Source organism: Carlito syrichta, unplaced genomic scaffold (assembly GCF_000164805.1).
Source record: "Carlito syrichta isolate Samal-C Ts95f unplaced genomic scaffold, Tarsius_syrichta-2.0.1 Scaffold281088, whole genome shotgun sequence".
Classification (NCBI taxonomy): Eukaryota; Metazoa; Chordata; class Mammalia; order Primates; family Tarsiidae; genus Carlito; species Carlito syrichta.
In genome coordinates, this window is record NW_007225184.1 from 252,099 (window position 1) to 278,851 (window position 26,753).

The 26,753-nt window shown below is 48.6% G+C and overlaps 1 protein-coding gene across 1 annotated transcript in view; it reads right to left on the minus strand.

Moving 5' to 3' along the window:
• Positions 1 to 18,391, minus strand: part of AFAP1L2 (actin filament associated protein 1 like 2) — a 42,792-nt gene extending 24,401 nt beyond the window's left edge. The window contains exons 1-4 of the mRNA XM_021709767.1: positions 18,256 to 18,391; positions 12,555 to 12,629; positions 10,863 to 10,957; positions 1,883 to 1,973 (exon numbers count right to left, since the gene is read on the minus strand). Coding sequence (XP_021565442.1) covers positions 1,883 to 1,973; positions 10,863 to 10,957; positions 12,555 to 12,606 — 238 coding nt within the window. The 5' untranslated portion in view covers positions 12,607 to 12,629; positions 18,256 to 18,391. The remainder of the gene's footprint in view (positions 1 to 1,882; positions 1,974 to 10,862; positions 10,958 to 12,554; positions 12,630 to 18,255) is intronic.
• Positions 18,392 to 26,753: the final 8,362 nt, after the last annotated feature.

Here is a 26,753-nt window from a genome sequence, read left to right on the forward strand (position 1 = left end):
TGGGGGACAACAGACAGACACTGAGGCCGGGCCAGCTTATAACACAGCCGAAGCCTTCCCTCTGGTGAGTGTGACTGCTTCTCCCCAGGTTGTCCCCAGGCCTCACCTGGCAGGAAAGGCAGGGCTATCTTCCCACCCATCTTGCTATTTATTTCTGCTGCTGAATCTCCTCCAGTTCAGAGCTTTCCGACCCATTCCACGCGGTGAATTCAAGCTGTCCTGGGGACGACCCCCTCGTCTTGGCTACAACCAGTATGAACTCACGGTCAAGAGACAAACACCAAGAAGCCCTGGTCTTTCTGACCACTTGCTTGTGAGGAGATGGAGTGTCTGCACCACAAACAGGCCCCCGGGCACGTCTGGGAGGCAGGCCCTGGCTGGTCCGACCACGACCACACCCAAGAGAGACGGGCTTGGGATACACAGAGGTGCTCGCCGTGGTGAGTCACCGTTTCCACCTTGAACACACACCCAGACGGCAGCACCGCCCCTTCAGCTTTGGTCTGAAATCACGGCCCGGACTGGTGAGGCTGTGCCACCTCGCATGCTCGCTGGGTGACTGCCCACAAAGCCAGCCTCTTGGAGTAGCCTCTGTCCAAACAAGCCCTTGCCCCCCACACGGTTCCCGGGAAGGAGGCAGCAGGCAAGTGTGCAGGAAGGGGAGAAACATCCCACGTTGCTCCAGCCACTGGTCCCGGCGTAGCCCAGTTCACTCTCACATCCCGGGACCCTCGCCTTTTACGTGTGCAAACTGCTTTACGCTCGCAACCCTTTCACTTGAGAAGAAAGGAAAGAGATGGAGGGGTCAAAATGGGAGAACCAGGGTCCGGCTGCCCTGGAAACCAGGGTCACAACCACCTCTTCTGGAACTTTTGGGCCTTTCTGTGTAGCAGAATTTCTACACCAAGAGCAACTCTGATCCCCCTTCCTCAGGCTGAGAACCACTGGCCATGGGCAGAGAGCTTTGGTATGAGCCCTTGCCTGCATGGCTGTTCAAAAGGGCTGGGGTGATTTTTTCAATACCTAAGTGAGGCCAGTCACTAAAGCAACCCTCCAGAGCCTTATAGTCTGTCTCATTCAGAGAAAAGCCAAAGTCCTCCCTGCGGCCTTATCTATGTCTCTATCTCCTGTCACTCTCCCTGCCTTACCTGCTTCTGCCAGTCTGGCCTCCTTGTGTTTCCTCAAACATGCCCAGAGTTCTCTTGCCTGGGGGCCTTTGTAGATACTGTGCTATCATCCTGGAACATTCTTCTGGCAAGTATCTGCCTGACCCACTCCCCACTTCATCAGGAATCTGTCAAGTCACGCCCTCAGAGACGCCTTCCCTCTCCAGAATAACTCTCCTATCCAGCCCTTGTTCTGTTTTCCATCCGAACACTTATCCCCACCCACACATTCAGTTTATCTGTTGACTGTCTTCTCTCTCTGAACCTCAGTGCTGCGACATCCCTGACACATCGTGAGGGATCAGTAACTATGAGACCAATGAAACAGCGGGGAAACTGAGCTCAGGCCTAGCCTGATCGCCACTTCCAATCCTGACCAGGGCCTTGTGACCCTTGGCCAACACACCTCTCCTTCGTCACCTGTCTGTGCCAAATCCAGCAGCACAGATGGAAACACAGAAAATATGAGACGCAGCACACCTGCTCCCTGTGTGCCATCCTGGCCCCTCCCTGCCAGTGGGCTGGGTCTGCTGTGGGTCTTGGCTCCCCATTCAGACCAAAGGCAGGGTGCTGTGTGGCCAGTTCTTGGCTGGGATCACATTCTCTGGCCACAGTGGCCCAGGATGAGCATATCAGTTACCCTAGGTGAGTCGGCACCCATGTCTGCACAGGAATCAGTGAGACCTACTCCTCACCCCCTGCCTGTTGGGATGTACCATTGAGGGATGTGTCATACGGCTCAGCCTCTTCATAGTAGCCCTCTGGAGACTCAATCTTTGGGATGGCGAGTTGTTTCCGCTCTGGAATCTGTGGAATGAACAAATAAGACAAATGATTTTCAGATATAATACACTTGGAGCAACCTGGAATTAACCCTTTGGGAGGAAAGAGGGGGAAGTCCAGAAGGAAAAAAAAATGCCTAACTGGACTTTATGCAAGTTGCGAGGGAGAACACCCAGTCCAGAATGTTTGGTTTGCAGCCGGCGGGAAGGGCTGTGGGCTCCTTGCAGAGACTTGGATTTCTCCTCTGCAAAAATGCGGCTCAAACTCCCTACTTCACACACAAAATGTCATTATTCACATGATGCATCATGTACTTAAAAGGTCCAGAGAGTGTCAGGCTATTGCAGTAGCTATCACGGCTTTTTAATAAAATATACTTTCTAAAAAGACAAGAGCTAACCAATGGCACATGGAGAAAGAGATTCAGGTTTCTAAGTCCCACACTTTTACCAAAATAGAATTCAATCACTCATTCAGCAAATAATGGATGGCTGCAGTGTTCTTGCTGAGAGGACACATCTAGACTGCAGGAGTCCGTCCTAAGGAAGACGTAACTAGCTAGTGAATTTTTAACAGCTCCTGATCAAGTGCACTGAGTATAGTGCTGCTGTTATAGACAAGGCCAAAGTTCTCTGGGAACCAGAGGAGGATGTGAGGAGCACTTAGGACTGAGGAAGGATGCTCAGAGGATGAGATCTGTGAGCTGAGTCTCAAAGATGACCCCGAGCTTCTTATGTGGGACAGGGTGGACGTGCACAATTAGAGTAGGATAAAGAACATGTGCAGCTGTGTGAAAGTATAGAGCACGAAAGCATTCTCGGTTCCTCCATTATTCCACCTGTAAGATGGGCATTAGACTACAAAGTTCTGCTTCCCTAAGCTACCCTTATAACAACAAGGGGGGAAAAGGGGGTAGATTGTTGCATTAGTATTGTGAGGCAGGGCATGAATGTCTAAGCACCCGTGAATGTGAATCTTCAGTGTCTTGTGAGGAGGGCCATGAAATATGCATCATGAGTTGAGAACAGAAATGGCCGAACCAGAGTACATTTCCCACTCTGATGTTGAGAAGTCCTTGTGCTTGTACTCCACATGAGGGGGTATGCCTGGGCCTTCAGGAGGTGCCACGGTAAAACACGCAGGCTCTAAGGTAGGGGAGGTGGTGGGGGAAGTGATAGAGGCAGTGACCAATGGAAGGACCCTCAGGGACCTGCGCTCAGAGGGACCCCTGGGCCTTGGGAATTCTCTTCCCTGCATTTTAAGGAGGTGAGGTAAGAGCAGAGTTCCAGAAACACCTGCCTTGGAAAATGGGTTCATTTTGAGGATGCGTGATAGAGGTAGCTCCCCTGGCCCTGGCCCGGGAGACGGTGGGAGGACCATCAGGTTCTCAGCTCCTGTGGGAGGTCCTCAGCAAGGGCTGCAGGGATGGCCACTCTAGCCTCCCTCAGGGCTGAATACCAGGGTCCCCAGAGCCAATTCCTACATGGCTTGGAGTCTACAGTCTATTTACATAAACCCTTGGTATAAAGCCAGGCGTTAGGACTTTATAGAGTTAATGGGTATGTGATGGCGGTCTGTGCCTTGCTTTCCTTTATTATAAAATAAGAATAGTACTAGGGTTGTTCTGAGGATTCACTGAGGCAAAATGGGATAGTGTTCCCACAGGACCTGCCCTATATCCAATAGGAGGAGGCCATTGTCCTCATGGTCTGGGGCCCCTCCACAGCCCAGGGGTCTATGGGCTGGGCAGTGAGGGCAGTTGATGTGATAGGAGATTGCTGGAATGCCATTCTGTACAGAGACGGATCCACATGAAGAGGTTCGGCCCTCCACAGGCATCGCAGAGGGTCAGCTGAGGCCAGGCCACAGCCTGGGTCCAACACCAGATACTTTCTAACTCCATCTGACCTCATCCTCACAAGACACAGGGCAGACAGGAACAGCCTTCAGCCCTTCTCTGAGGACAACACCCCACACGGAAGGAAGGGAAGAATCTGGTCATTTCCTAAGGAGACCTGCTACTGCACTGTGTCAGCAGGTGCACTATTGCAGGGAGACAGGTGTGAAGGGCACCTCAGACCAGGCTCCTTCCCAGTGGCCGGGCACTTACATCAGGGGTACATAATTCACAGCTGCTAAGGCATGGCTGTTCACCTTTGCTGCCACTAGCCTGGCGAGATGTCTCTGCTCTCTCGGCCATACTTGGTCTCCCTGGTCAGCCAGCAGCCTGAGAAAGGGCTGCCCATGAGACCCAGCCATGATCCTTTGAGAGCTAGCTTTCCGGGGTCCCAGGGGGACGTGTCCCCTTGCCTCAGGAGCAGCAAGATCCTCCCAAACAGGTCCCAAGGCTCGTGTATCCTGAGCTGGCTGGGCCTCCAGCATCAGCCTCCAAGAAGTCCCATTCCCATCAGGTGGTGTTGGGACCGTCTCTCTGTGAGGAGGTCCTGTCTGGAGAGAAGCTCCAGACAGCCAAGATCTGGTTCTGCGTCAGGATTCCCAAAAGTAGAACAGGACAAAGGGGAATGAGCCTTTCTGGGGAGCTCCCCATAGGTTATTACCACCACAGGGTCTGTCACTGGGGGCCTCCCATCCTGTGCAGGGCAGAGCACCAGGCAGTACTTCCTGAGCATCTCCCAAGATGCTCTCTGAAGAGAAAAGTATCTCCGAGGAGTCTGAGCTTTGTGTGGTATGCAAAATCTATCAGGCTAGACGGCAGTGTGGGACTTCAGTCATATTTCCCCACTCCACTGGTGGGGGTGGAAGGGGGTGAAAGGCATTTGGCTCCTGACAAGCTACCTCACCCTTCATCTTCAAGTTCCTGGAATTTGCGATACAAAGGACAATGTTTAGCTAATCAATAACTTATGTTATTTTAATGTAAATTAGAGGTGAGCAACTTAGGACTGGCCTCTTCTTTTTTCCTTTAAAACCCCACTATTCCAGGCAACTTGAATCTATGCTCCTGGGTTGCAAATCTCAAACTTGGTGCAAATAAACTCTCTACTTACGTTAATTTTGCCTCCGTTTTTGTGGGTTTTTTCCTTCAGGTTGACACTACAACATCTGTAAATGGATCAACATAGAGAGGCAGTGTAGAGCAGGGGTGAGGAATCTGACCTCCAGGGCCAGGCTTAAATCCTGACACTGGCACATCCTAGCTGTGTGTGACTCACGGCAACTCACTTGACCTCTCTGGGCTCAGTGTAAAATGGGAGAGTAGAAATATCTGGTAACATGGGGTTGCTATAGGGGTTAAATTATGCTCAGCACTATTAAATAATCAATATTAGTTTCACTGACTGAAAAATAAAATGCAAAAATGTTCAAGGGAGAAAAGTTTGGTGTGTATGTGCTTGGTGGAGAATGAACCAATGTACTCTGGGGGTGGATGCAGAGAAGACTTGACCTGGCTTAGGTCCAACTCTGCCTCACTAAAGAGGAACAGGACAGAGTCCCAGCTCTCAAAGATGCTGGGGCAAAAAATAAGGGCCAGGGTCAAGTTAAATAGCAACATGATTTATATAACAATTCAGAAGAGAGTCACATAATTACTGAAACACAGTGACCTATTTTCAGAGGTCAAAGGAGACAGATCAGCATCTCCCAGGGTTAAGGAGAAAGGGCTATTATTTTAATAATCATCATCATTTTGATGGTGAAAATTGTGAATATTAAATAAAGAGGAGAAATAACTTTCTGACTGTTCAAAGAAAAGGACATGGGAAGAAAATCAGTCCTGCAGAATTTACCAGTGGTCCAGAGGTCAGCTATGTTTTTCTGTAAAGCAGGGTTCCAGGGTTGCACAGTAGGAGGAGAGTGGCAGGTGAGCAAGTGAATTTTCATCTGCATTTACAGCCACTCCCCATCTCTTGCGTTACCACCTGAGATCCGTCTCCTGTCAGATCAGGAGTAGCATTAGATTCTCATAGTAGGGTGAACCCTATTGTGAACCGCACATGTGAGGGATCTAGGGTGCACACTCCTTATGAGAATCTAATGCCTGATGATCTGAGGTGGAGCCGAGGCAGTGATGCTAGTGCTGTCTCCCATCACTCCCAGATGGGACCATCTAGTTGCAGGAAAACAAGCTCAGGGCTCCCGCTGATTCTGCATTATGGTGAGTTGTAGAATTATTTCATTATCTATTACAATGTAAGAATAATACAAATGAAGTGGACAATAGATGTAATACACTTGAATCATCTTGAAACCATGCCCCCTACCCTAGTCCGTGGAAAAATTGTCTTTCACGAAACCAGTTCCTGATACCAAAAAGATTGGGAATCGCTTCTGTAACAGGCCATATAGTAAATATTTGAGGGATAAATGGGCCATTTGGGGTCTTTTATCTCAGCTATTCAACTGTACTGTTTGCAGCACAAAAGCATCCATAGACAATATACAACTGAAGAAGTATGTTTCAGTAAAACTTACCAAAGGAGGTGGTAGATCAGATTTGGCCAGAGGGCTATGGCTTGCAACCCCTGACTTAGATTAGACATGAGAGCTGTTGAGGGGTGGCCCAGCTAATCCAAGGCATCCTTGCAGCTCTAAGCACCCTGCCCAGAATGCACCATGGAAGGCTTCCAGGTGGGGTTAGTAGGCAGGCCTGTCAGACTGACTATGGTGATGTGCTTTTGGAGAGTTATGACAACAGAGCAGCTCACTGAAGACCAGTGCCAGCCTCAAAGGGGAGATGGTGTGGAGATGGCTGTGCTGGCCAGGGCCTAAACAGTGGCCAGCAAACATCTGTTCTTCTTGCAGGGACCACAGCACCTGGCTGTGCAGATAGTGGTCTGGAAAGGCCACAGCGCCCGAGTCACAGTCCACACCCACAAGGCACTCCAAACCTTGGCTGCCCTTTCTGTTGCTGGACTGGCCTGCTCGCCACTGAGCCTGTGGGGTTGGAGTGAGGACCCAAGCCACTGTAGAGAAAACCCAGGCATGAGGCCAAAAAATATCCTGAGCCTATGACACAGGTACAATCCTGGCCCAGCCACAGGCACAATCCTGGCCCAGCCACAGGCACTGAGGACCCCAGGCAGACATTCAGCTTCTGCCACAGCATAAGCCCTGGACCAGGCAGTGGTGTAGGGCCCAGCATTCTGGTGGGTGAGCCTCTTGGGCACCCAGAAGTTCAGGGTAGGAAGGGGATGGCTTTCCTCTGCCTGAAGAAGAGAGGCTACAAGTCACCCCAGGTTTGGCTGAGTTCAAGTTGCCACACTCCCTCCCTGGGAAACTGCTGCCGCCTCCTCCTTCAGGCCTTTTTCAGCTCCACCCTGATGCTGCCTCTCTGGGGGCTGTGATCTAAGACTCATGGCCACTGCAGCCTGACTTGACCTGAGAAGAGGCCTGAGGGGGCAAAGACGTGTGCTCACCTGTGTGGGCAGACAGGGGAAGAATCCCCAGTGAACACCACCATTTGGAACCCCCTGGGGTAGAGGGGGTGCCCAGTACAGCACTAGGAAGGACCTAGCCAGGGGACTCACAGTCCACACTCCTCCCTTGTCCTTTGCAACAGAGGCTCCACAAGGAGGGAGCTGGGTCGAGGGAGGGAGCTGGCTCTTACTGTAAAGGCAGCTGTCTTTGCTGGAAGTCTCTCCAGGTCCTGGAGGTCATCCACAGAAACAATTACCACATGGCTGAAAAGCCACCCCAGGATTGTGCTTTTCCTGAGCGGTGAGAGTTTCCTCAACTCCCACGCCAGGTTTCTCTCAAACATGATTACAAGCCCCAGTCACAGGTGACAACCGAGGAAATCTGTGCTAGAGGGGTCTTTTAACCCCCCTCCCCTGGGCTCAGAGGCCTTTTGTGGGAAGGTACAGGAGACTGGCAAAGGTGCAGTGAAAACCAATACTGGGATCCCAGGCTGCAGGGACTCACTGTGACTCAATCCGTTTATAGCTATAACCGGGTCCCAGACTCTGAGCCTCTGTCCACACTGTTTGTAAAACACAAATTTCTAGAACAATCAGCACTTGGTACTGGTGAGACTCTGCCTGTTGAACGCCCCTACCCACCAGGTGTTGACCCCCAAGCAGCTGTCCCTGGCATGCCAGAGGGTGGCCCTTCCACTATGAAAAAGCTGAAGGCGCCTGGATTCAGGATAGGAAGGTCCTAGCCTGGGCTCAGAACAGCCACCTTTCTGCACCTACCACCAGCAAGCAGTGCCTGGGACACAACAGAAAACCTCTGGTTAAAGCTACCAGCAAAGTGGATGAGACACAGCAGAGGGGCTGTGCCTCCCCCACTCACACCCTCGCCGCCACCCTCGAAGTACCAGGGCTGAGAGTACAGAAAGCCTGGCACTAGAGGGAACACAGCTTAGGCACTTGGATACACATTCATCAGGGAGGCAGCAGCAGGCCTGGGACCCAACAGACCTGTAGTCAAATTCTGGCTTTGTGTCTCCCAGCTGTGGGACCTTGGATGGTGGTTTTAACGCTGAGTCCCATACTTCACATGAAAAAACAGTGAAAAAAATACCTACCTTTGGCCGGGTATGGTGGCTCACAGCTATAATCCCATCAGTTTGGGAGGTGAAGGTGAGAGGATTACCTGAGCCCAGGGATTTGAGAACAGCTTGGGCAACTTGGTGAGACCTCGTCTTTACAATAAATAAAAAAAAAAATTAGCAGGGCGTGGTGGCACGTGTCTGTGGTTCCAGTTGCTTGGAAGTCTGAGACAGAAGGTGGTAGCTGTGATCGTGCAACTGCACTCCAGCCTTGGTGACCAGAGTAAGACTCTGACTCAAAAATGTGTGTGTGTGTGTGTGTGTGTGTGTGTGTATAAATTAACCCTCCTGTGAAGGATGGTGGAAGGATTGTGTTTGTGGGCATGACGTGGGTAGAAGCTCAGGGTATGGCAGTTACTGGCATTGTCAACATTACAAGGGACTCGGGATCAGCCATGACATTAAGTCTTATCCAGCTCGAGGTAAAGCACCCCCGCCAGCTGTCACCTGGCTTCAAAGGACCTCATGCAATGGGACGCTGTACCTGGCACTCCAGAACTGTCCCTCCCATCCCATGAGGTAAGAGTCAGCAGTCCCAGCTGTGGCTGCCCTCAGGAAAGCATGAATGAAGGGGTTGGTCCAGAGACATTTGGGGTCAGTCCCCCTTCAGTGATATCAGGTGATGGGTCACTCAGTGGGAGCTCAGTTTCCATGGAGCCAGCTTCCTGCTGGCCCCAGGTCCCATGCTACCATGTAAATCCTTCCCAGCTGGGGCCCCATCCCTTCCCTAGGATAGTTCCCCAATCATGCCCTACAGAGGAAAGGCCTTGGGTTCAAATCTGACTATGCCACTTGGAACAATGTGAAAACATTAGATTTTCTCACTCTTACAATATAAATACTACTACTCACCTCACTGAATAGTAGCATAATATACCAGACAGTGCTGAGGGACTTACAGCCTTAGCCCATTGAACAAGACCATCTGATGAGACAGATGTGAGCATTTCTTCCACGTAGATATCAGAAAACAAAGGGCTGGAGACTTTGAATGACTTCTCAAGGTCAACAGCTAGTACATGGCAGAGCTGGGATCTGAACCCAGGTCTGTATGATTCTGTAGTTGCATCCATCCAAATAAATGGATATTTGTGTATGGTGTACCTTGTGCATACCCTGGACAATGAAGTACTAAACAAGAGACACGGTCCCTGTCCCAGGGAGCTGATACTGGGAGAAGAGACAAAGAATAAACAAGTGACAAGTGCCACAGAGTTGGGAGTTGGTTGGTGGTCAGATAACAACCAGGGCAGGGGCAGGGGTGGGATGTTTCACTGAGCCAGGTCAGGGGAAGTCCGCTTAAGAACTTCAGAGAAGCAGGGCTCAGTGGCTCAGCCTGTAATCCCGCGCTTTTGGGAGGCTGAGGTGAGTGGATTGCCTGAGCCCGCGGGTTCGAGACCCGCCTGGGCAACTTGGCGAGACCTCATCTCTACAATAAATCAAAAATCAGCCGGGCGTGGTAGTGCGTGCCTGTGATTCCGGCTACTCGGAAGGCTGAGGTGGAAGAATCACCGGAGCCCAGTGGGTCGAGGCTGCGGTGGCCAGGAGCGGCCACTGCACTCCAGTCTGGGCGATGGAGTGAAACTCCAACTCAAAAAAAAGAACTTCAGAGAGATGAGGAGGCAGCAGGGACCCAGGACATGTAAAGTCCCTGAGGCAGGACAGATTGCAGTGGCACAATCCAGGAGTCAAAGAGAGGCCAGTGGAGAGCCTGTGTGATGAGGCTGGATGTATAGCTGGGCCAGACCATAGTCTCCAGGCCCATGTTAAGGAACAGGGATTTTTTTTCTAGTTTAATTAGAGCCATTGGTGGGTTTCAAGTATTTTGTTATGATTTTCAAATTTTTATTGTAGTTTTATTTACTTATTCATTTTTACTGTAGAACAATCTAGGGGGATTATTATCATTTATTTATTTATTTATTTACTTATAGTTATTATTTTTTAGAGATGGGGTCTTACTATGTTGCCCAGGTGGGAGTGCAGTGGTTGTTCACAGGCACCATCAGAGTGCACTACAGTCTTGAACTCCTGGGCTCAAGGGATCCTCCTGCTCAACCTCCAGGGACTAAAGGTGCACACCACGGTGCTCAGCTCTTACAAATTTTTTAAAAGTCACTGTGGCCTGGGCTGGTGACCAGAGCTGTTCATGGCCTTGCTCACATGGTGCTGGGGAAAGAGACTAGGTAGTGAAAGGCATGTGGTGACTGAATCAAATCTCCCCAGGATCACCTCCAGCATCCAGGAGTATCACGGTCCTGAACAAATCACCTGTGGGCAGGCTTATTTTGCTCTGTCTCTCCCAGGCCTTGCACACAGAAAATGCCAGATCTGTGAGGACAACTGGAAGTTCAAGGGGCCCATGTCAGGGAAATCAGGGGTCCTGGACTGGCACTTACCATCTTGGGCGGTGGGAGGTCTGGAAGGCTCTTCTGAGGGGCTGAGGAGTGCTGGCCAGGCTCCCCATTGGGCAATGGGCCCTGTTCCTCAGGCACTGCAGGCAGCAAGAGAAGATACCTTTGGTGAGGGGTGCCCAACTTCACAGCAAGGTCTCCTTACTGAGAAATGGCTGGTCACATGCACCCTTGGTTCTATTTAAGAGGTGTTAATTACCCAGGCAGGAGGCCCCTGGAGGTGAAGTTGTTTTTCCTCCAAGAATAGGGTACAGTAGGGCCCCAGCCACAGGCTTGGGGTTTCTGGCAGGCTCTGCACCTGCTCCGTCACCCACCCGCTCCATGGCCAAAATGGTCTAGCCGCAGAGCTTTGGCGAGGAGAGGAGCTGCCTGGTGGTCACTATATTGAGCAACTCTGAGTCCCGACCCTGTGATTATGGCTCTCTCCTCCCACAGTTTACCCGGAAGGTGATGACCCTGGGCAGAGTGGCGGATCTAATCTGGATGAGTTTTGCCGAGTACCGGCCATGGTGGTGAGGCAGGAGTTGGCAAAGTTACACTGAGGAAGTTAGGCCACCCACCCTCTGTACACCTTTTTTTCTCTTTTTTTGAGTTGGAGTCTCACTCTATAGCCCAGGCTGGAGTACAGTGGCATGCTTATGGCCACCACAGCCTCAACCCGCTGGACTCAGGTGATCCTTCTGCTTCAGTCTTCCGAGTAGCTGAAACTACACACGTGTGTCAACACATCTGGCTAATTTTTTGATTTATTGTAGAGATGAGGTCTTGCCAAGTTTCCCAGACTGGTCTTGAACCCCTGAGCTCAGGCAATCCTCTCACCTTGGCCTCCCGAAGTGCTGGAATTACAAGCTTGAGCCACTGTGCCCAGCCTTCCTCTGTGTATTTTTAAGGAAAGAAACCAAAGATCTCTTCAGGGCCTGACCATTGCAGCCAGCCCTGGGACAGACAGATCAGGCAGGTCTGACTCAGGGCTTTGGTGGCTGATGTCTCAAGGCAGGGCTCTAACAGGAATGAGTGCCTTGCAGCAGTGTTCCCATCCCTCTCTAAGCCTTTGCATTTGAACCACAGGCTTGGGAGGTGGAGCTTCTTAGCTCCTCACCCTCTGCAACTGGACAGCTCTGCAAACCTCTGGAACTCCCCAGGTCCTGCCAGACCCACTCCTGAGGTTTTAAGAAAAAGCAGAGAGCAGAACACAGCAGAAGAGCGGTGCACCTTGGAAAACAACGCGTGTCCTCCAATGGAAGGGACAAACATTCTGCTCAGAGCACCTCTGAACATCGTCTCTGACTATTAAGGCAGTTGCTGACACCGTCATCTCTCTCGCCTCTTCCCCAAAACAGACTTCTATCAAAAGAATAAAGCAGAACCGTGGGATCAGCACCACACAGCTGCTTTCTTCGAACATCTGAATTATGACTTCCTGTTCCTGGGATGATGCTGGGAACAGCCAAGAAGTTTTAGGGCCAGATTCCTCATTCAACGGGCAAGGAGGGGGTGGCCTACTGAAACATCCCAAAATACATCAACCCAAAATACCACCAAACAAAATGTGGCTTCCAAAAATAACTCCTGTGGGTCTATGTGCTGGCTGGGAGGAAGGAGGGCCAGGACAGAAAGGAGTCTTGTACCCTCCCCCTTCGGGAGCCGGCTACCCCATTGGTGGTCTCAGTCCCATACCTTTGTCTTGAGGTTCTGCATTTTGTTGCTTGTTGACAGTCACTTTGTTCATGTAAATGTACTCCTCATCAGCACCTGAGGAGGAAGAAGGAAGACATGGGCTTCACGAGCCTTCCCGAAAAGAAAAGGTCTCCAGAGGGAAACCCTGTCTCCTGAGAGAACTTTTCATCTGTTTGGGTTCCAGTAAAGGCACACAACAGTTTGAATTGATTGAAGGAGTCCATCATAGACACAGTTGACAGATTTCCCAAAAAAGAAATGACAAGTTGCTGACTGCTAGTTTTCTAGCCTGGAGTGGGAATGTGTGTGTAGGCAGGGGGTAGCTTCAGGAAGGATAGCTTAAGAAATAAAAATCTTAAGTTAAAAGAACCTCAAAGATCTGTCTCACATGCCACCAAGTAGCGATGTCTCTGAGTTTAAATATTTCCTGTTCTTTCCGCCCTAGTCTGAATTACTTGAACAAGTTCATCAGAGTTCTGTCTAGGTCAGTGGACTGTCTTTATCTATCTGGGGCCCTGGAGATTTAGCTCCCAGGCCTCCAGGTGGGATGTCCTTTGTGGTGGTGGTGTGGGGGAAGGTGGAAACAGCCAAATCACACATGCTCTGAGTCTAAAGGGGCAAGTGTGCTGGGGATCAGAACTGGAGAGCCACCAGCTACCTGCTCCATCTGTAGATTGTACCCTTGGAGGCACAAATCCGTGGCTTCCTTTAAAATCGCTTCTGTGCAAGTTAAGTCTCCTTTCCAGCGCCGAGCTGGGCAGAGAAAAGCTAGTCTCCTAACTCTCGCTCAGTTTCGAATCCCCCAAGGAATCTTTCTTCAGAACTCATCCTAGTGTTTCTCTTCCTCAAAATTCGCTTGAATTTCTTCTGTAGCCCTTAATTTGCATTTCCTAGAAACTTGTGGCTGATAAATTCCAGTGGTTGGAGACCGTGTTAGTGAGCCAAGAGACCCAATTCAAACCCTTGGCGGAGGACGCAGTTCCGCATCGGCCTGTTCCATGTACACAGACCGCCCAGATTCCAGCCAACAGGCCTGACACAGCAGGGCCCTGAGAACCAGGAGGAATCCAGGGTGCTGGATGTGCCTCCAAACCTATCAGCCCCTGGGACAGTCACCTCAGCCCTGCCAGGGCCAGTCAGTGACAACATCCTTAAAACAAGGATTGCAGCAGTTTAGGGGAGGGAACCATGAGGTACAAATGGAATTAACCACTTCCGCCAACTGAGAGCCACAGGGGTTTGTCAGTCCCTTCTCCAGAGCAGGGCACAGAGGGAAAGTGCCTTTCAGGGGGAGGAGGGGACAGGGTGTCAGCCAAGCTCTGCCATTAGTAGCATAAGGCTAGGCAAAACACCTTACCCTGGGGCCTCAGATTTCTTGTCTGCATAGCATGGAAAACGATATGACGAAATACTGCCTGTTTCTACCTAACTCTTGTTTCCAAGAGTATAAAGCTCAAAAATTAGAAGATCTGAAAAGACAGGGTAATCTTGTAACTAACAAAGATTAAAAATAACAGCCTAAAACATGGAAAATGACTTAGAGGCTCAACAACAGAAAAATGGCAAAATAAACCATAAATGGATAACTGAAGAGTGTGTAAATTGACAGAACCATTTTGGAGGAGAATTTAATTTTTGTGTTCATATTCCTTGATCCAGTATTTCCATTGCCAGAAATTTATCCTACAGATAAACTCCAGCATATAAACAAAATTTTAGTTGTGGATGTTCACTGAACTACTATATAAGTTTGTTTGTTTAAAAGAATACCGCTTAAATGTACACCAATAGGGGACTGGTTAAACATTAGGGTTTATCACCAGTAGACACAACCCAACTGTGAAAAAGCAGCAAGATAGTTCTATGTCTGTTACTTACAAAGCTATCCAAGACTTAGAGTTAAATTAAAAGGTCAAGTTTCAGAACAGAAAAGAAAAAAAAGAAGAAAAGAAAAAGTATATGAACTTCTAACACGTGGAAATGTTTGCTTGCAGCAATTCTAAATGTAAAAATAATGTATAGCAAAAACATAGAGGCAAACCGCAACTACACACAAATATTCAGATGACATTGATAAGGATCAGAAAAGGAACTGGAGGAACATAAATAGCACTCAGTCTTTTGATGTTCTTTTATTTTTTTCATATCATTGACTAAGTTCACACTCCTACACAAAAACAAATGCTAGATGTTATTGTTTCCACTGTTAGGTTCTAAGCAGGTACATTCCCTCATGATAGCAATTTGTAAATTACAGAGAAAACTTACACTAGGTACCTCATGAGGCTGCACTGGTCTGCCTTGGGCACTCTGCAGACCCGGGTTGACTTGGTTTTGATTCACAGGGGGTTGCTAATCCAGGACTATCCAGATTGGTAAGTGAGAGACTCCCAAGACCTTCTGCAATTGTGGGAAAAGCCCAGTAAACCAACTAGGAGGCAGCAGACTTGGGCTGCAGAACTTTCTATCATTCACTCATTCATTTTCAGAAATGCATTGAGCACTAGCACTGTGTTAGTTGATGGGGACACAGCAGAGAACAAACCAGACATTGTCTCTGCCTTTGTGAACCCAACAGTTTGGTGGGGGAGACAGGCCTGAGAACCAGGAATTGAACAGTTACACAGTGGTGGGAAATGATGATGGCTGCAGGTGTTGTTGGAAAGGAGAGTTTAGAGTGCTCAGAGAAAGTGTGCAATTCCTGGGGAGCTGCCCTTTCTGCAGAGAACTGGAGCCGGGTTGAGGAGGATGGATAGAAACCTCTTATACTTGGATAAATAGAGTATTTGAAGTGCTTTCACCCAGAGGGGCAGCCACTGAGGGTGGAGGCATGGAGGTGCAGATGGGGTAGGTGGGGACAGGGCCCTTGCTGGTGAAGACATGAGCAGACCTCAGGCAGCCAAGCCCCAGTAAACAGACCTCAGCCTGGGCCTTGAACCCCCACATCTAGACAGAAAACAAAAAAAGGGCAGAAAAGTCATGTGATGCTAAAAAAAAGAAAAAAAGAAAAACCTCAAAGATCAGAAAACTCAATGAGCAAGTATGAAATCTGAAGTGGAATAGACAAGTTTCCATTTGAAAAGTGTAAATACACACACACACACACACACACACACACACACTCTGCCCAAAATGTGTGGGAGTACTACCCCATAGCTCAGCCCATGTGGAGAAGGCAAGTGGCTGCCGCAGGCCTCAGTGGGGCTGTACATGTTTATCAGCAACCTTGGTGGCACTCTGGAGGTGATGCACTTGACCAGTTCTCAGCAGCCTCCTACCACCCACAGGTTGCAGAGTCCAAGGGTGGGGAAGGCCTGGCTTTAAAAGAGCAGATGAAGGGCAGAAGAAAGGTCACCCTATAGGAAGCTACAGGGTTTACTAAACCGAAAAGGGGACCTGATACAGGATGCTCTGTCAGAGCGGTTAGCACCAGCACCCATGGGTTCGACCTATCACAGAGAGATACTTTCCAGTTCCCAATGATCTCAAGTTGGGGCTCATCTCAGAGGTTTGGGGAGTGTGCTTTTTTTTTTTCTGTCACCCAGGCTGGAGTGCAGTGGTGCTATCATAGCTCACTGAAGTCTTAACCTCCTAGACTCTAGCAATCCCCCCGCCTCAACTTCCTGAGTAACTGGGACTACAGGTGTGTGCCACCACGCCCGGTTAATTTTTTTTTTAATTTTTCTACAGAGACAGAGTCTGGCTATGTTGCCCAAGCTGGTCTCAAACTCCTAGGCACAAGAAATTCTCCCACTTCAGCCTCCCCAAATGCTGGAATTACAACGTGAGCCACCGCACGGGCCTAGGAAGAGTTTTTAAAGGATGCTACTGAGGAATCCTTCCATGGAGTGAATCATCCCTCTCAAACTTTCTAGCTTTGTAATGTGAATTTCCCATTCACTATTCCCACAGAAGGCTTCTTTGATATGCTGTGACCAGCAATCAAAAGGCAAGCGGCAGACGCTCCCTACAAAGCTTCAAGGAGTCTGGGAACTGTGGCGTGGCCTGGGGAGCTGCAAAGGCAACCAAGGGGCTTAGAAAACACCTCTGATGAGAGGCTGAGGGAGCCCATAGCAGAGAAGGCAGATGGGCATATAGCAACATGCCTCAACTTTATGACCGCTCAGTTACTCAAAGAACAGAAACTAGTTCCAAGGGGAACAAAGGAGGAGAAAGGCATTGAAATGTAGCCTGGCAGACTCAGGTTGGATGCAAGGGAGCATTTCCGGACTGTGATGGCTGGAGCAGGTGGAACCTTCCCTTCCCTGGCACTGACTTGGGCTGCTCCTGCCAAGAGGCAGATGGATAGGAAGACCTCCTCATTCGGTCCCTTACCGTCCCGAAACAGCACTTGCAATTTTCAAACACCTCATATAAAAATCGATTCAACTGTTATAACTTCACAAGGTTTTCTTTCTATAAAAAAATCTGAAAGTACTAGAAACCTTATGTCTATAAAAATGTTCACAGCAGCCTCATTCATAGTACTCCAAATCTGTGAACAACCCAAATGTCCATCAAGTGACAGGACACACAGATTGTGGGATACTCATGGAATAGGATACTACCCAGCAATAAAAGGAACAAATACCGTCACGCCCAAGAGCATGGATGAATCTCCTGAGCGAAAGAAGTCAGAGATACAGCACAAGTCATATGGTTCCATTTGTACAAAGCTTCAGGACAGACAGCAACTAATCTATAGTAGGAGAAATCAGAACAATGATTGCCTGTGGTGGGAATGAAAAGGGAAATTAACTGAGAAGGTGCAAGACAGAACTTTCTGGATGATGGAAATGTTCTATGTCCTGTTTTGGATGCTGGGGTCACAGGTGTATAAATTATCGAAACTTACTGAATTAAATACTTAAGATATGTGCACTTTATGGAATATAAACTCTACCTCAATAAAAATAAGAAAAATTGTGAACTCGGGGTTCTGTGATTTACAAAGTCTTAAAACTATGTTTTCCTATTTTCCCTTTGGCTGTAGAATACTGGGTCTCAGTTTCCCCCTCTATGACAACAGCACCAACCTCATAGAAGTGTCTTGAAGATGGAACAAGTTAATGCATGTACACATGAAAAGTGCTCAGTTAAGCCTTAGCATTATTATAATAGTTTATTATCCCTTCTCTACTTTTAACCAAGGAAGAGTGCTTTGAAAATTCTTCATTTAAAACCTCATTCATGCGCTGCTTTTTCGAGTATTCAGAGATTTCCGGAACTCCTACTCAAGTCAGGTCACCCCTGTACCATTCTTATGGGTTGAATTGTGCCCCCCACAAATCCATATGTTAAACCCTAGCCTCCAGTATCTCAGAATATGACTGTATTTGGAGATAGGGTCTTTAAGGAGGTAATTAAGTTAAAATGAGGTCATTACAGTGGTCCCCTAATCCAATATGACCAGTGTCCTTATAAAAAGAGAAGATTAGGACACACACACATACTAAGGGAAGACCATGTGAGGACACAGGGGGAAGGCAGTCATTGGTGAGCCAGGGAGAGAGAGCTCCGAAGAAACCAAGCCTGTCTATACCTTGCTCTTGGACTTCCAGTCTCCAGAAGTGTGAGACAATCAATGCCTGTGTTTAAGCCCCCCAGCCTGTGGTACTTAACTATGGCAGCCTGTGTTGACTGACACAGCCATCTCTCCATTTCCGGGAGCACCTCTTCATGGCATGGGGCCCACACTTACTGCTGCTTTTGGTGTAAAGCCGGAGGAGCTCTGCCAGGCAGCTCTTCTTCACCACGGCTGTGCTGCTCAGGTTCTCCTGGTCGAGAATCTTGAGGAAGTCCTCCAGCTCTGTCAGCAGCTGCTCCAGGGCTAGAGACAGAAAACAGGAGAAACCTTTATAAGGGCTGCCTTCTCTCCAAAGGCCCAGCTCAGACACACCTCTGGACCCTGCAGCATCCTACGCCGTACTCATTGATCTGAAGAGGAAGCGTTTAGGGTGAGGCCTGGCCTGGCCAAGAGGCAGGATTCTCAGCTCCAAGGCCACGGAGAGAGAAACAGGCCCTCGGTTTGACATGGATGACCTCCACTGAAGTCCCAGCTCTCCCATTTGCTGGAGGAGTGAGAGTGGCCACGTTGGCCTACTCTCTGAGTGTACCTCCTCAATCGCAAACGTCACAGGGTTCTTGTGGGAAAACTAAGAAAGTAAAGCCTTCAAAGAGCTTTGCGGGCTGCTGAGCTCTGCTCCTGGAGCTGTGGTTATAATCAGGGTTAATCTCATCTTGATTCTCCAGGTGACTTTGGGACTATTACTTAACCTTCTCAGGTTGTTGAGGTCAAATGCCTTGTAAAGTTCCTCCCAGTTCTGAAAGTCTATGGTTCTAAGCTGGATTTTGGCTTGGCTGCACAGCTTCCTAAAACACAAATCTGTTCACATGATTAAAAACCACTCCTGGTTCCCCAGATACCCCATCTGGCCTCCAAACCCCAAAGACTGCCCCAGCATCCATACTCTACAGGCTGGCCACAGCATCCCTCTCCCCTGCTCCAGCCTTCACACCACCACTGTCTTCTCCTTCCCTGGCTAAATCCTATTCTTTCCTCAGGTGTGGTCTAGATAACATTCCTCCTGAGGCGCCTTAGCTGGGCATCTGGAACAGTGAGGTCTCCTTTAACAGATAATCCCATTTTATGGGCACCGGCCCCTGTAGCCCCCAGAGACCTAATCTCCTGAACCAAACATGTGAATATGCTACTTTACATGGCAAAAGGGACTTTGAAGATATGATTATATTAAGGAGATTATCTCAGATTATCCAGGTGAGCCCAGTGTAATCAGAAAAGCCCTTAGAAGACAGATGGATGCAGAAGAGTGAGAGGGATACTACAATGTTGATTGAGAATTGAAGCAGGGACCATGAGCTAAAGAACACAGTTGGCCTCTAAAATCCTGGCAAAAGCACAGAAATGGATTCTCTCCTACAGCCTCCAGAATGAACAGGTTCTGGTCTCTAGAACTGTAAGTTAATGAATTTGTGTTGCTTTGAGTCACTAAGTTGGGCAATTAGTTACAGCAGCAATAAGAAAGTAAGACACCCTCTCACAGCTCTGACTGCACTATATTGTACCTGTTGATATTATTATTCAGCTACAAACTCTAAGGACAGGCTCTGTGTCTAGCTCACATTTCCAGGGCCCAGTGCGATATCCAATCAACATTTGCTTTCTAAATTAATAAATGAAAGCAAAGCAAATTCATGCACTTACTTTGTACATAAAATAACTCCATGGCTAGCTTATAAGAAAAAGAAATTACTGGCCTGGACCAGGACTGAAGAGAAGTCCACTAAAAACCCAGGTGTAACTGGCAAGTCCCATCTAGGCAACACATTAGAACAGATCGGCTTTTTAGAAAGAATCTCTACCCACTTTTCTAGTTTAAATAACAAAACTGCAAACCCCAACAATTATTCCACCAAATGGTCTCAGTGAAACCAGTCCCTAAAGTTTACCACATGAACTAGCTGTTCTGAAACACAGACCCCGGCAGCCTGCCCACCATTTGGAACTCTTGGCAGCTTCCACTTTCCTCGTGACCACTGTGCTCAAGACCAGCATGAGCTGCCCATCTGCATGGGCAGCCCTTCGTCTATGCCATCCTGGAGGCAGATCAATGGCTAGGGAGACACAGGCACTTTGTGGGAAGTCTGCACTAATTTGCTCACCCCATCCCCAGCCCCTCTGGCATGGCTGGTCAGACCCACCATCACACAGAACAGATTTACAAATAACCACAGTGGAGGGAGAGAGGGAGGCAGGCACTGGTCACACCAAAGTGCAGGGCCAAGGCTAAGCTCTTCCTGGTGGCCAACTATTTGCCCAAAGAGGGTGGGCCACAGGATCCTCTGAGAAGCATCAGGGAGAGCAGTCACTATGAGTATCACTAGAGGATGCACCCAGGGAAAGCTGCCCAGTTGATCTTGACCTTGGCAGGTGGGGCTCTAACCCAGTGGAAGCTTTTCTTCTGGAGCTAGAGGCCTCAAGTCCATGCCTACTATGCCCAGGCTGGCTCACTAAGGGCTGGTGTCACCTTGCCCTTGTTCAAGGCCATGGTGCTGCTGGGCCTGGGTGACTAGAACGGAACCGGAACAGGACTCGAGACGGCACCCAGGCTGGGAACTAAACAAGAAACAGAGGGAGAGTGATGATGACAAAACCCCGACTCTTGTTTAAGATAAAGCAAGCAGGGACCATGATCCAGCTTTATGAATGTGAACTCTGACAGTCTGAGCACAAATATTTACCGCTACCAAGTCAACAAGCATTTATTCAGCATCCACCTAGGCTGGCCCACAGAAGGATTTAAAAGAAAGAATAAAACATGGTCCCCGAGCTGAAAGGCATTAGGTTGTGTTTTGTTTTGATTTCAAAAGCGATTCACAAGTTTCCTGTGGGCTGCAGAAACTTCACGGGCTCAAAAGCGGTGAGGTTAAAGAAGTCCAAACAGGGAAAACCAAGGATAAATGTGAGAAAGATGACTCAGAGCCTTGAACTAGGCTACAGTGGACAAGGGAAAGTGAAAGGGCCTCTCAAAGCAATTGGGGCCTCAAACTATCTTTTTCTGACCTTCTGACTTTCTCAAGGCTGTTCCTCTGCTGCTGCTTCTGAACTCATAAGAAAAGACACAAAAACTGAAAGTATCTCTTCACTTTCACATCCTTAGCTATTCCCCAAAACTGCCCGATTCCTGGAAAACAGCCGTTGTTTATGTCTCACGTGAGCAAATATGTGCCAAAGCAAAGGTAGAAGCACTGCGCCTGGTTCTAGGGAGACAGAGGTCACCCAGCGGGGTCTTCAACCTTTCCAGAGACCCAGTGAACACAGGGTGAGAACAAAACAGAAGCAATCCAGGAATGTCTCCAAAGAACAGGAATGCAGTGAGGAAAGGGAGGTAAACTCTGAGGTTATCAGGGAAAGGAATTTATAAGGTGGTCATTAAGGAATGCATAGGAGCTCACCAGGAAGAGGCAGAGACATTTCAAGAAAAAGGGAATGAGATGCTTAGAAGACTCAAGTGCTAAAAGCACGTGGCGTGTTTGGGAAACCACGAGTGGCTTTGTGTATCAAGGCACGTGGAACATGGTGGAGCACAGGTGTCAGAGGGAAGGAGGTGGGCTCTGAGGCCAGCACTGTGAACTCAGAGCCCACTTTGCTCAGGAGTTAGTGTCTAATTCTATACAGCCTCCAGGCAATGCAGTGGGCAGGGCCCTTCAAGGCTGTTCTGCAAGCAGGCTAGAGATAGAATACATCTGAAAACTGTACGTGGGACAGCTGTAAGGGGAGTGGTAGGGGAGATAGGAAGGCCAGTGAGATGACCGAGCTAGTGCAAATGAGAGTGATGAGGGTATGATCTAATCACAGCAGCTGGTCACCATGCCATCCATTGTGCCCCCAGCACTTCCAATTCTCACAACCACCCTGCAAGTGCACAGTTGGGGAAATGGGCTACTGAGGCTATATTACAACCTAATTTGGCCGCCTCCCCGGTGAGTGGTACTAGGATTCTGACCCAAGCATGTCCAAGTCCAAAGCACTTGCTGCCTGCTGTCCGTTGGCTGTAGTCACTCCCAAGGAGCCGGGGTAGTGTATGTGAGTCATGGCCTCTGCTCTCTTGTCCCTCATACACCACAGGGTAAGGGACAGAGGGTTGGAGACACGTGACAGTAGAGCTATCCGGACCTGCTGATCATAGTCACTGTAAGAGAAGCTGCCTGAGTTGCTGAGATGCAGAATGCCATCAGGCACCGTGGTGAACCAGGCAGCCATGGTCCCTGCTATCAAGGAATGGATGGGTCAGGCAGATGGGTGGGGGAGAGCAGCACTTGGGGTGCTCTCTGCGGAGGATGATGTCAACAACCTCCTTTTCCTCTGGGCAGTGCTAGGTGAAAAGGAAGAACCAGGGTTGACGAAATGCAACCCTGGGACGAGAGTGAAAGAGCCGGATGTCATTTCCCTCCCTCTCTGGAATTGCATCATTGTTCAAGGTCCAGTCGTGCCCTTCTCTGTGAAGCTGCCCATGACCAGAGGCACTCAGCTCTCTTGCTGGCGCCTGCCTCCCTGGGCTCCTTACTGTCAACACCAATTGTTCACGGTCTTGTCTATCTCAGGACTGGGCATAAGCTCTTTCTGGTCAAGGCTTAGGCTTTGTAGACTTGGGCGTTGGACAAGGTGCTAACTAAGCACCCCGAGGCTATCAGTGATTCTCCTACAGACACTCTTTCAGGGTCCAGCTACAGGCTCTGGGAAACACAATCAACAAAGGCCAGGCCCCAACTGTGCCAATCCCAGTGGCATTTTTCAACCCTCAGGGCTCGGAGCGGTGGGCAATCCTGCGGAGGAATGTAGCTCTTCTCTTGAGCTTCTGCAACCCGCTCATCACATTTCCTTTCTCCCCCGCCATCCCCCACGCTGTTCATTTTGGTTTCTTTCTCGTCCTCCTCTGAAGGGAAGGAAAAATAAACGTGTTGTTCATTCTGGAAACTGTAGGCCCTTGTGCAGGCTTTCCATCCTGGCTCTGTTAAAGTTCAGGGTTGTCTGTTCAAGGTCTGACAAATTGGTCAATAAGATTCTTGTTTGGGACTTCCAAGGCCCACGCAGGGCTGGGTGGTTCAACTGCTCAATTCATTGCCCTGGGCCATGGAGCAGCTCTGCCTCCCAATGACCTCCTCCCCCAGTCTTTGTCTCCTCGAGGCTGCCTGGCTTTTTGGTCACTCGGTTCCCAACCATAAATGTCTTCCCAGCACACCGAAAGCCGCTCTTTGCGGTTCTCCTGCTGTTTTATGCACACAGATTTATTTATTCAGCTGCATTTGCTGAAGACCCATGATTGAGCATGAATTTTCTTCCCAGTGTCAAACAGAGCAGACCTGAGCTTGAGCTTTACGTATAAAGACTTGCACCCCACCCCTCAACAATTCCCAAGATCAAGCCACTGGGCATACTGTCCTTGTGAAACCAACTGCTGGGGACCAACTAGAGTTGTGCATCTTGTGAACATTTTTGTGAGAAGCAATAACATCTCACAGATACAAAGGAGGGTGCAAAATGCCAAAGGGATTCCTCCTGATCAGAAAGGACCCTCAAGTTCTCAAGATGAGCCTTTGGAAAACACGCCCCTTTACACCACCTAAGAAGGGAGGCCGAGAGCAAATGTCCCCTTTCTTCAAAAATGCCACACATGGAACCAGCCTGTACCAAGCACCTACTGCATGTTCATAGGAAGTAGGATGTTTTATCTTTTTTATGGTAGTAAAACATACGTAACATTCAATTTACCATTTTAACCGTTTTAAAGTTCACAATTCAGTGGTGTTAAGTACATTCACTGTGTTACGCAACCATCACTATTATCAAGTTCCAGAACGATTTTTATTGCCTCTGATGTCAACTTATTAGGCAGTCACTCCCCCACTTCTTCCTTCCTCTAGTCCCTGGCAACCACAAATCTGCGAGTCCTATGGATTTGCCTATTCTGGATATTTCACATAAATAGAACTGTATAATATTTGTGATCTTTTGTGTCTGGCTTCTTTCTCTTAGCATGGTGTTTTCAAGATTCCTCCATGTTGCAGCATGTATTAGCACTTCATTCCTTTTTTATGACTGAATAAAATTCCATTACATGGATATACTACATTCTGTTATCTGTTCATTGTTGATGAGGGAGTGGCGGGCTCCTCAACAAACAAGTTTCCTCGACTGGGATATAATTTACATACAATAAAGTCCCTGTTCTATGTGTTTTGACAAACACCCTCAGCTGAGTTAACAACCACCACAAAGAAGGTATAGAACATGTTAATCACCCAAAAGAAGTTTCTTTGGGCCTTTTTATAGGCAACCATTATCCCACTCCCAGAGTATGGCAACACACATAGCTCTTGGAGCCCAACTCCTTTCACTTAATGTAAGGCAGATGAGATATTCACCCATGATGCATGCATGAGAAGTCTGTCCCTTTTCTAGTCCTGTAGCATTCCATTGTGTAGATGCAGGAAGTGTGGGCACTTTGCACAGACACAGCAGGTTCCTGTGTCCCAGAACCAACCTTTCATGCTCTCAAAGGCACCTTACTGCTGACTTTAATGGACATGCCCTGCTTTAAGGCCACTTAACATATGGCCACATACACACAAAAGGTAAAACAGAAATTCCCAGCCCTAGTTGCACAATGGACTCACTCGGGGAGCTTTAAAAAAAATCCTGATGCTGGTCAGGTATGGTGGCTCATGTCTATAATCCCAGCACTTTGGAAGGCCAAGGTGAGGCAAGAGTATGACTTGAGCCCAGGAGTTCAAGGCCAGCCTGGGCAATATAGTGAAAACTCATCTCAAAAATAAAAAATAAAAAAAAATCTTGATGTCTGGGTCCACCCCCAGAGATTCTGCAGTCGTTGCACTGGATGTGATCTGGAGTATTGGGATTTTCAAAAGCTTCCCAGTGAATTCTAATCACAGCCAAGGTTAGGAACCACTGAGCTAAATAAAGATGTGATGATTTGCTTTATGAAAACTTTTTACTTTATAGGATTATATATGAAGTTCCTTAAAAGAAACAAACTTTTGTAGTGCTTCTATGTGACTCAATTCTGATCTACATGTAGAACTTTCTAGATTCATGCCTCTTACATGAAGTCCGATATACTTGATTTTCCTCCCTAAAGACCTTTCCCTTCCGGACAATTAGAGTGTAGAAAGTAAGGATCAAGATGTCTCTACGTTTACGTACCACCAACTTTGTTCTTCCTCCTGCTTAAACAAGTGGAAGCTCTTATCGTTGAAAATCTGGACCCAAAAGATTCATAGCCGACCCCTTCAACAGACTCTAGTTGTTTCTGCCTGCTTGGACCCCAGGAGACTGCACCAGAAATGTAAATAACTTTCTCCAGTATAAATAGTCAAGGAGTTTTTCTTTATCTCCATCTCCAAGACATGGCGAAGGAGAGAGGGGTTTTGCTTCACTTACTAGCATTGTGAATGCTCTGCTTCCCACTCAGCCTGACCTGCAAGGGTCATTTTGCCATCATTTTTGCAGGATCTGCTTATTTTCACCTATCTTTGAGTCTCATCACTTAAAACACTTTTCCCAGGAACAGCCTGCCTTCTGCACTCCCAGATTAACTGTGTGAGCTGCGGAGATGGGACAGATGCTGGGCTGTGGCTTATACTACTGGAAAAACAACTCGAGTTGCTTGCTGCTGACCTCTCCAGTGGAACAAATCTCCCCACGGGCAGAATTCCAACCTCAGCTAAGGAGCCAACTAGAACCAGAGCTCCTCAGATAGGGCCCTTCGGAAAGTCACACGATCATAATGAAAACATTAACCAAGCACGGAGAGGCAGAAAAGACCCTAGGGCTGCCAAGGGCTGCCTCCACTCTACCTCAGACTGCCCAGGAGCACCACCTGTCTAACAGCCCAATAGCACACGGGCGATTACTCAGCAATTCAGTGTCTTTATTGTTCTTTATTTACCCCATGCATGCAAGTCCTTTGCCCCTAGTGAAACTGAAAGGTGTATGTGGATAGGGACCACATCTTCTGCTTTGGTTTCTCTCACTGTGCCTAAACAGTGCTTTGCTCAGTCAGTGCTTGTAAAACATCTGCTGAACATAAGGCTGACAGACAGACAGACACACACTCACACACACACACACACTTGGAGCCTAATGATAGCTCCTGGGTTGGTCAGTCCAGTAGGCCTGGGCAAAGGGCTCACCAGTCCCTACCTATAATTCTAGTTCCACCTAGGCCACTCAACATCTCTGGAATGAGTACCCAGAGGCAGCTCTTGGCAGCTGATGGGGCTGGGAGGACAGGAGGCATTTCACTTCTGGATGGTGCTCTGGTGGGATAACTTTCTCAAGGGTACATGTAGGAAGGGCATGAAGGTTCCTGCTCCCCCAGGGATCAGAAACCCAGGGAACTCAGGGTGAGAGGTGCTCAACCCCCAGGGCACTCCAGCAGTTCCAAAGGCATGTGAAGGCAGGCTTGAGACATTCCAGGTTCTAGCGGTCAACAGGGTCCATGCCAGACAAAGATGCTTTGGGGCCCAGGAGGCCTTTGTTCCCCAGCCCAGTTAAGACATTCCTTCAATGCAGTGTGCCAGACGAGTGGCTTCATTCAGAGTCAGCAAGGGCCAGTTATGCGGGTGGGAGGCACAAAGGTTTAGCTGGGTGTCTCC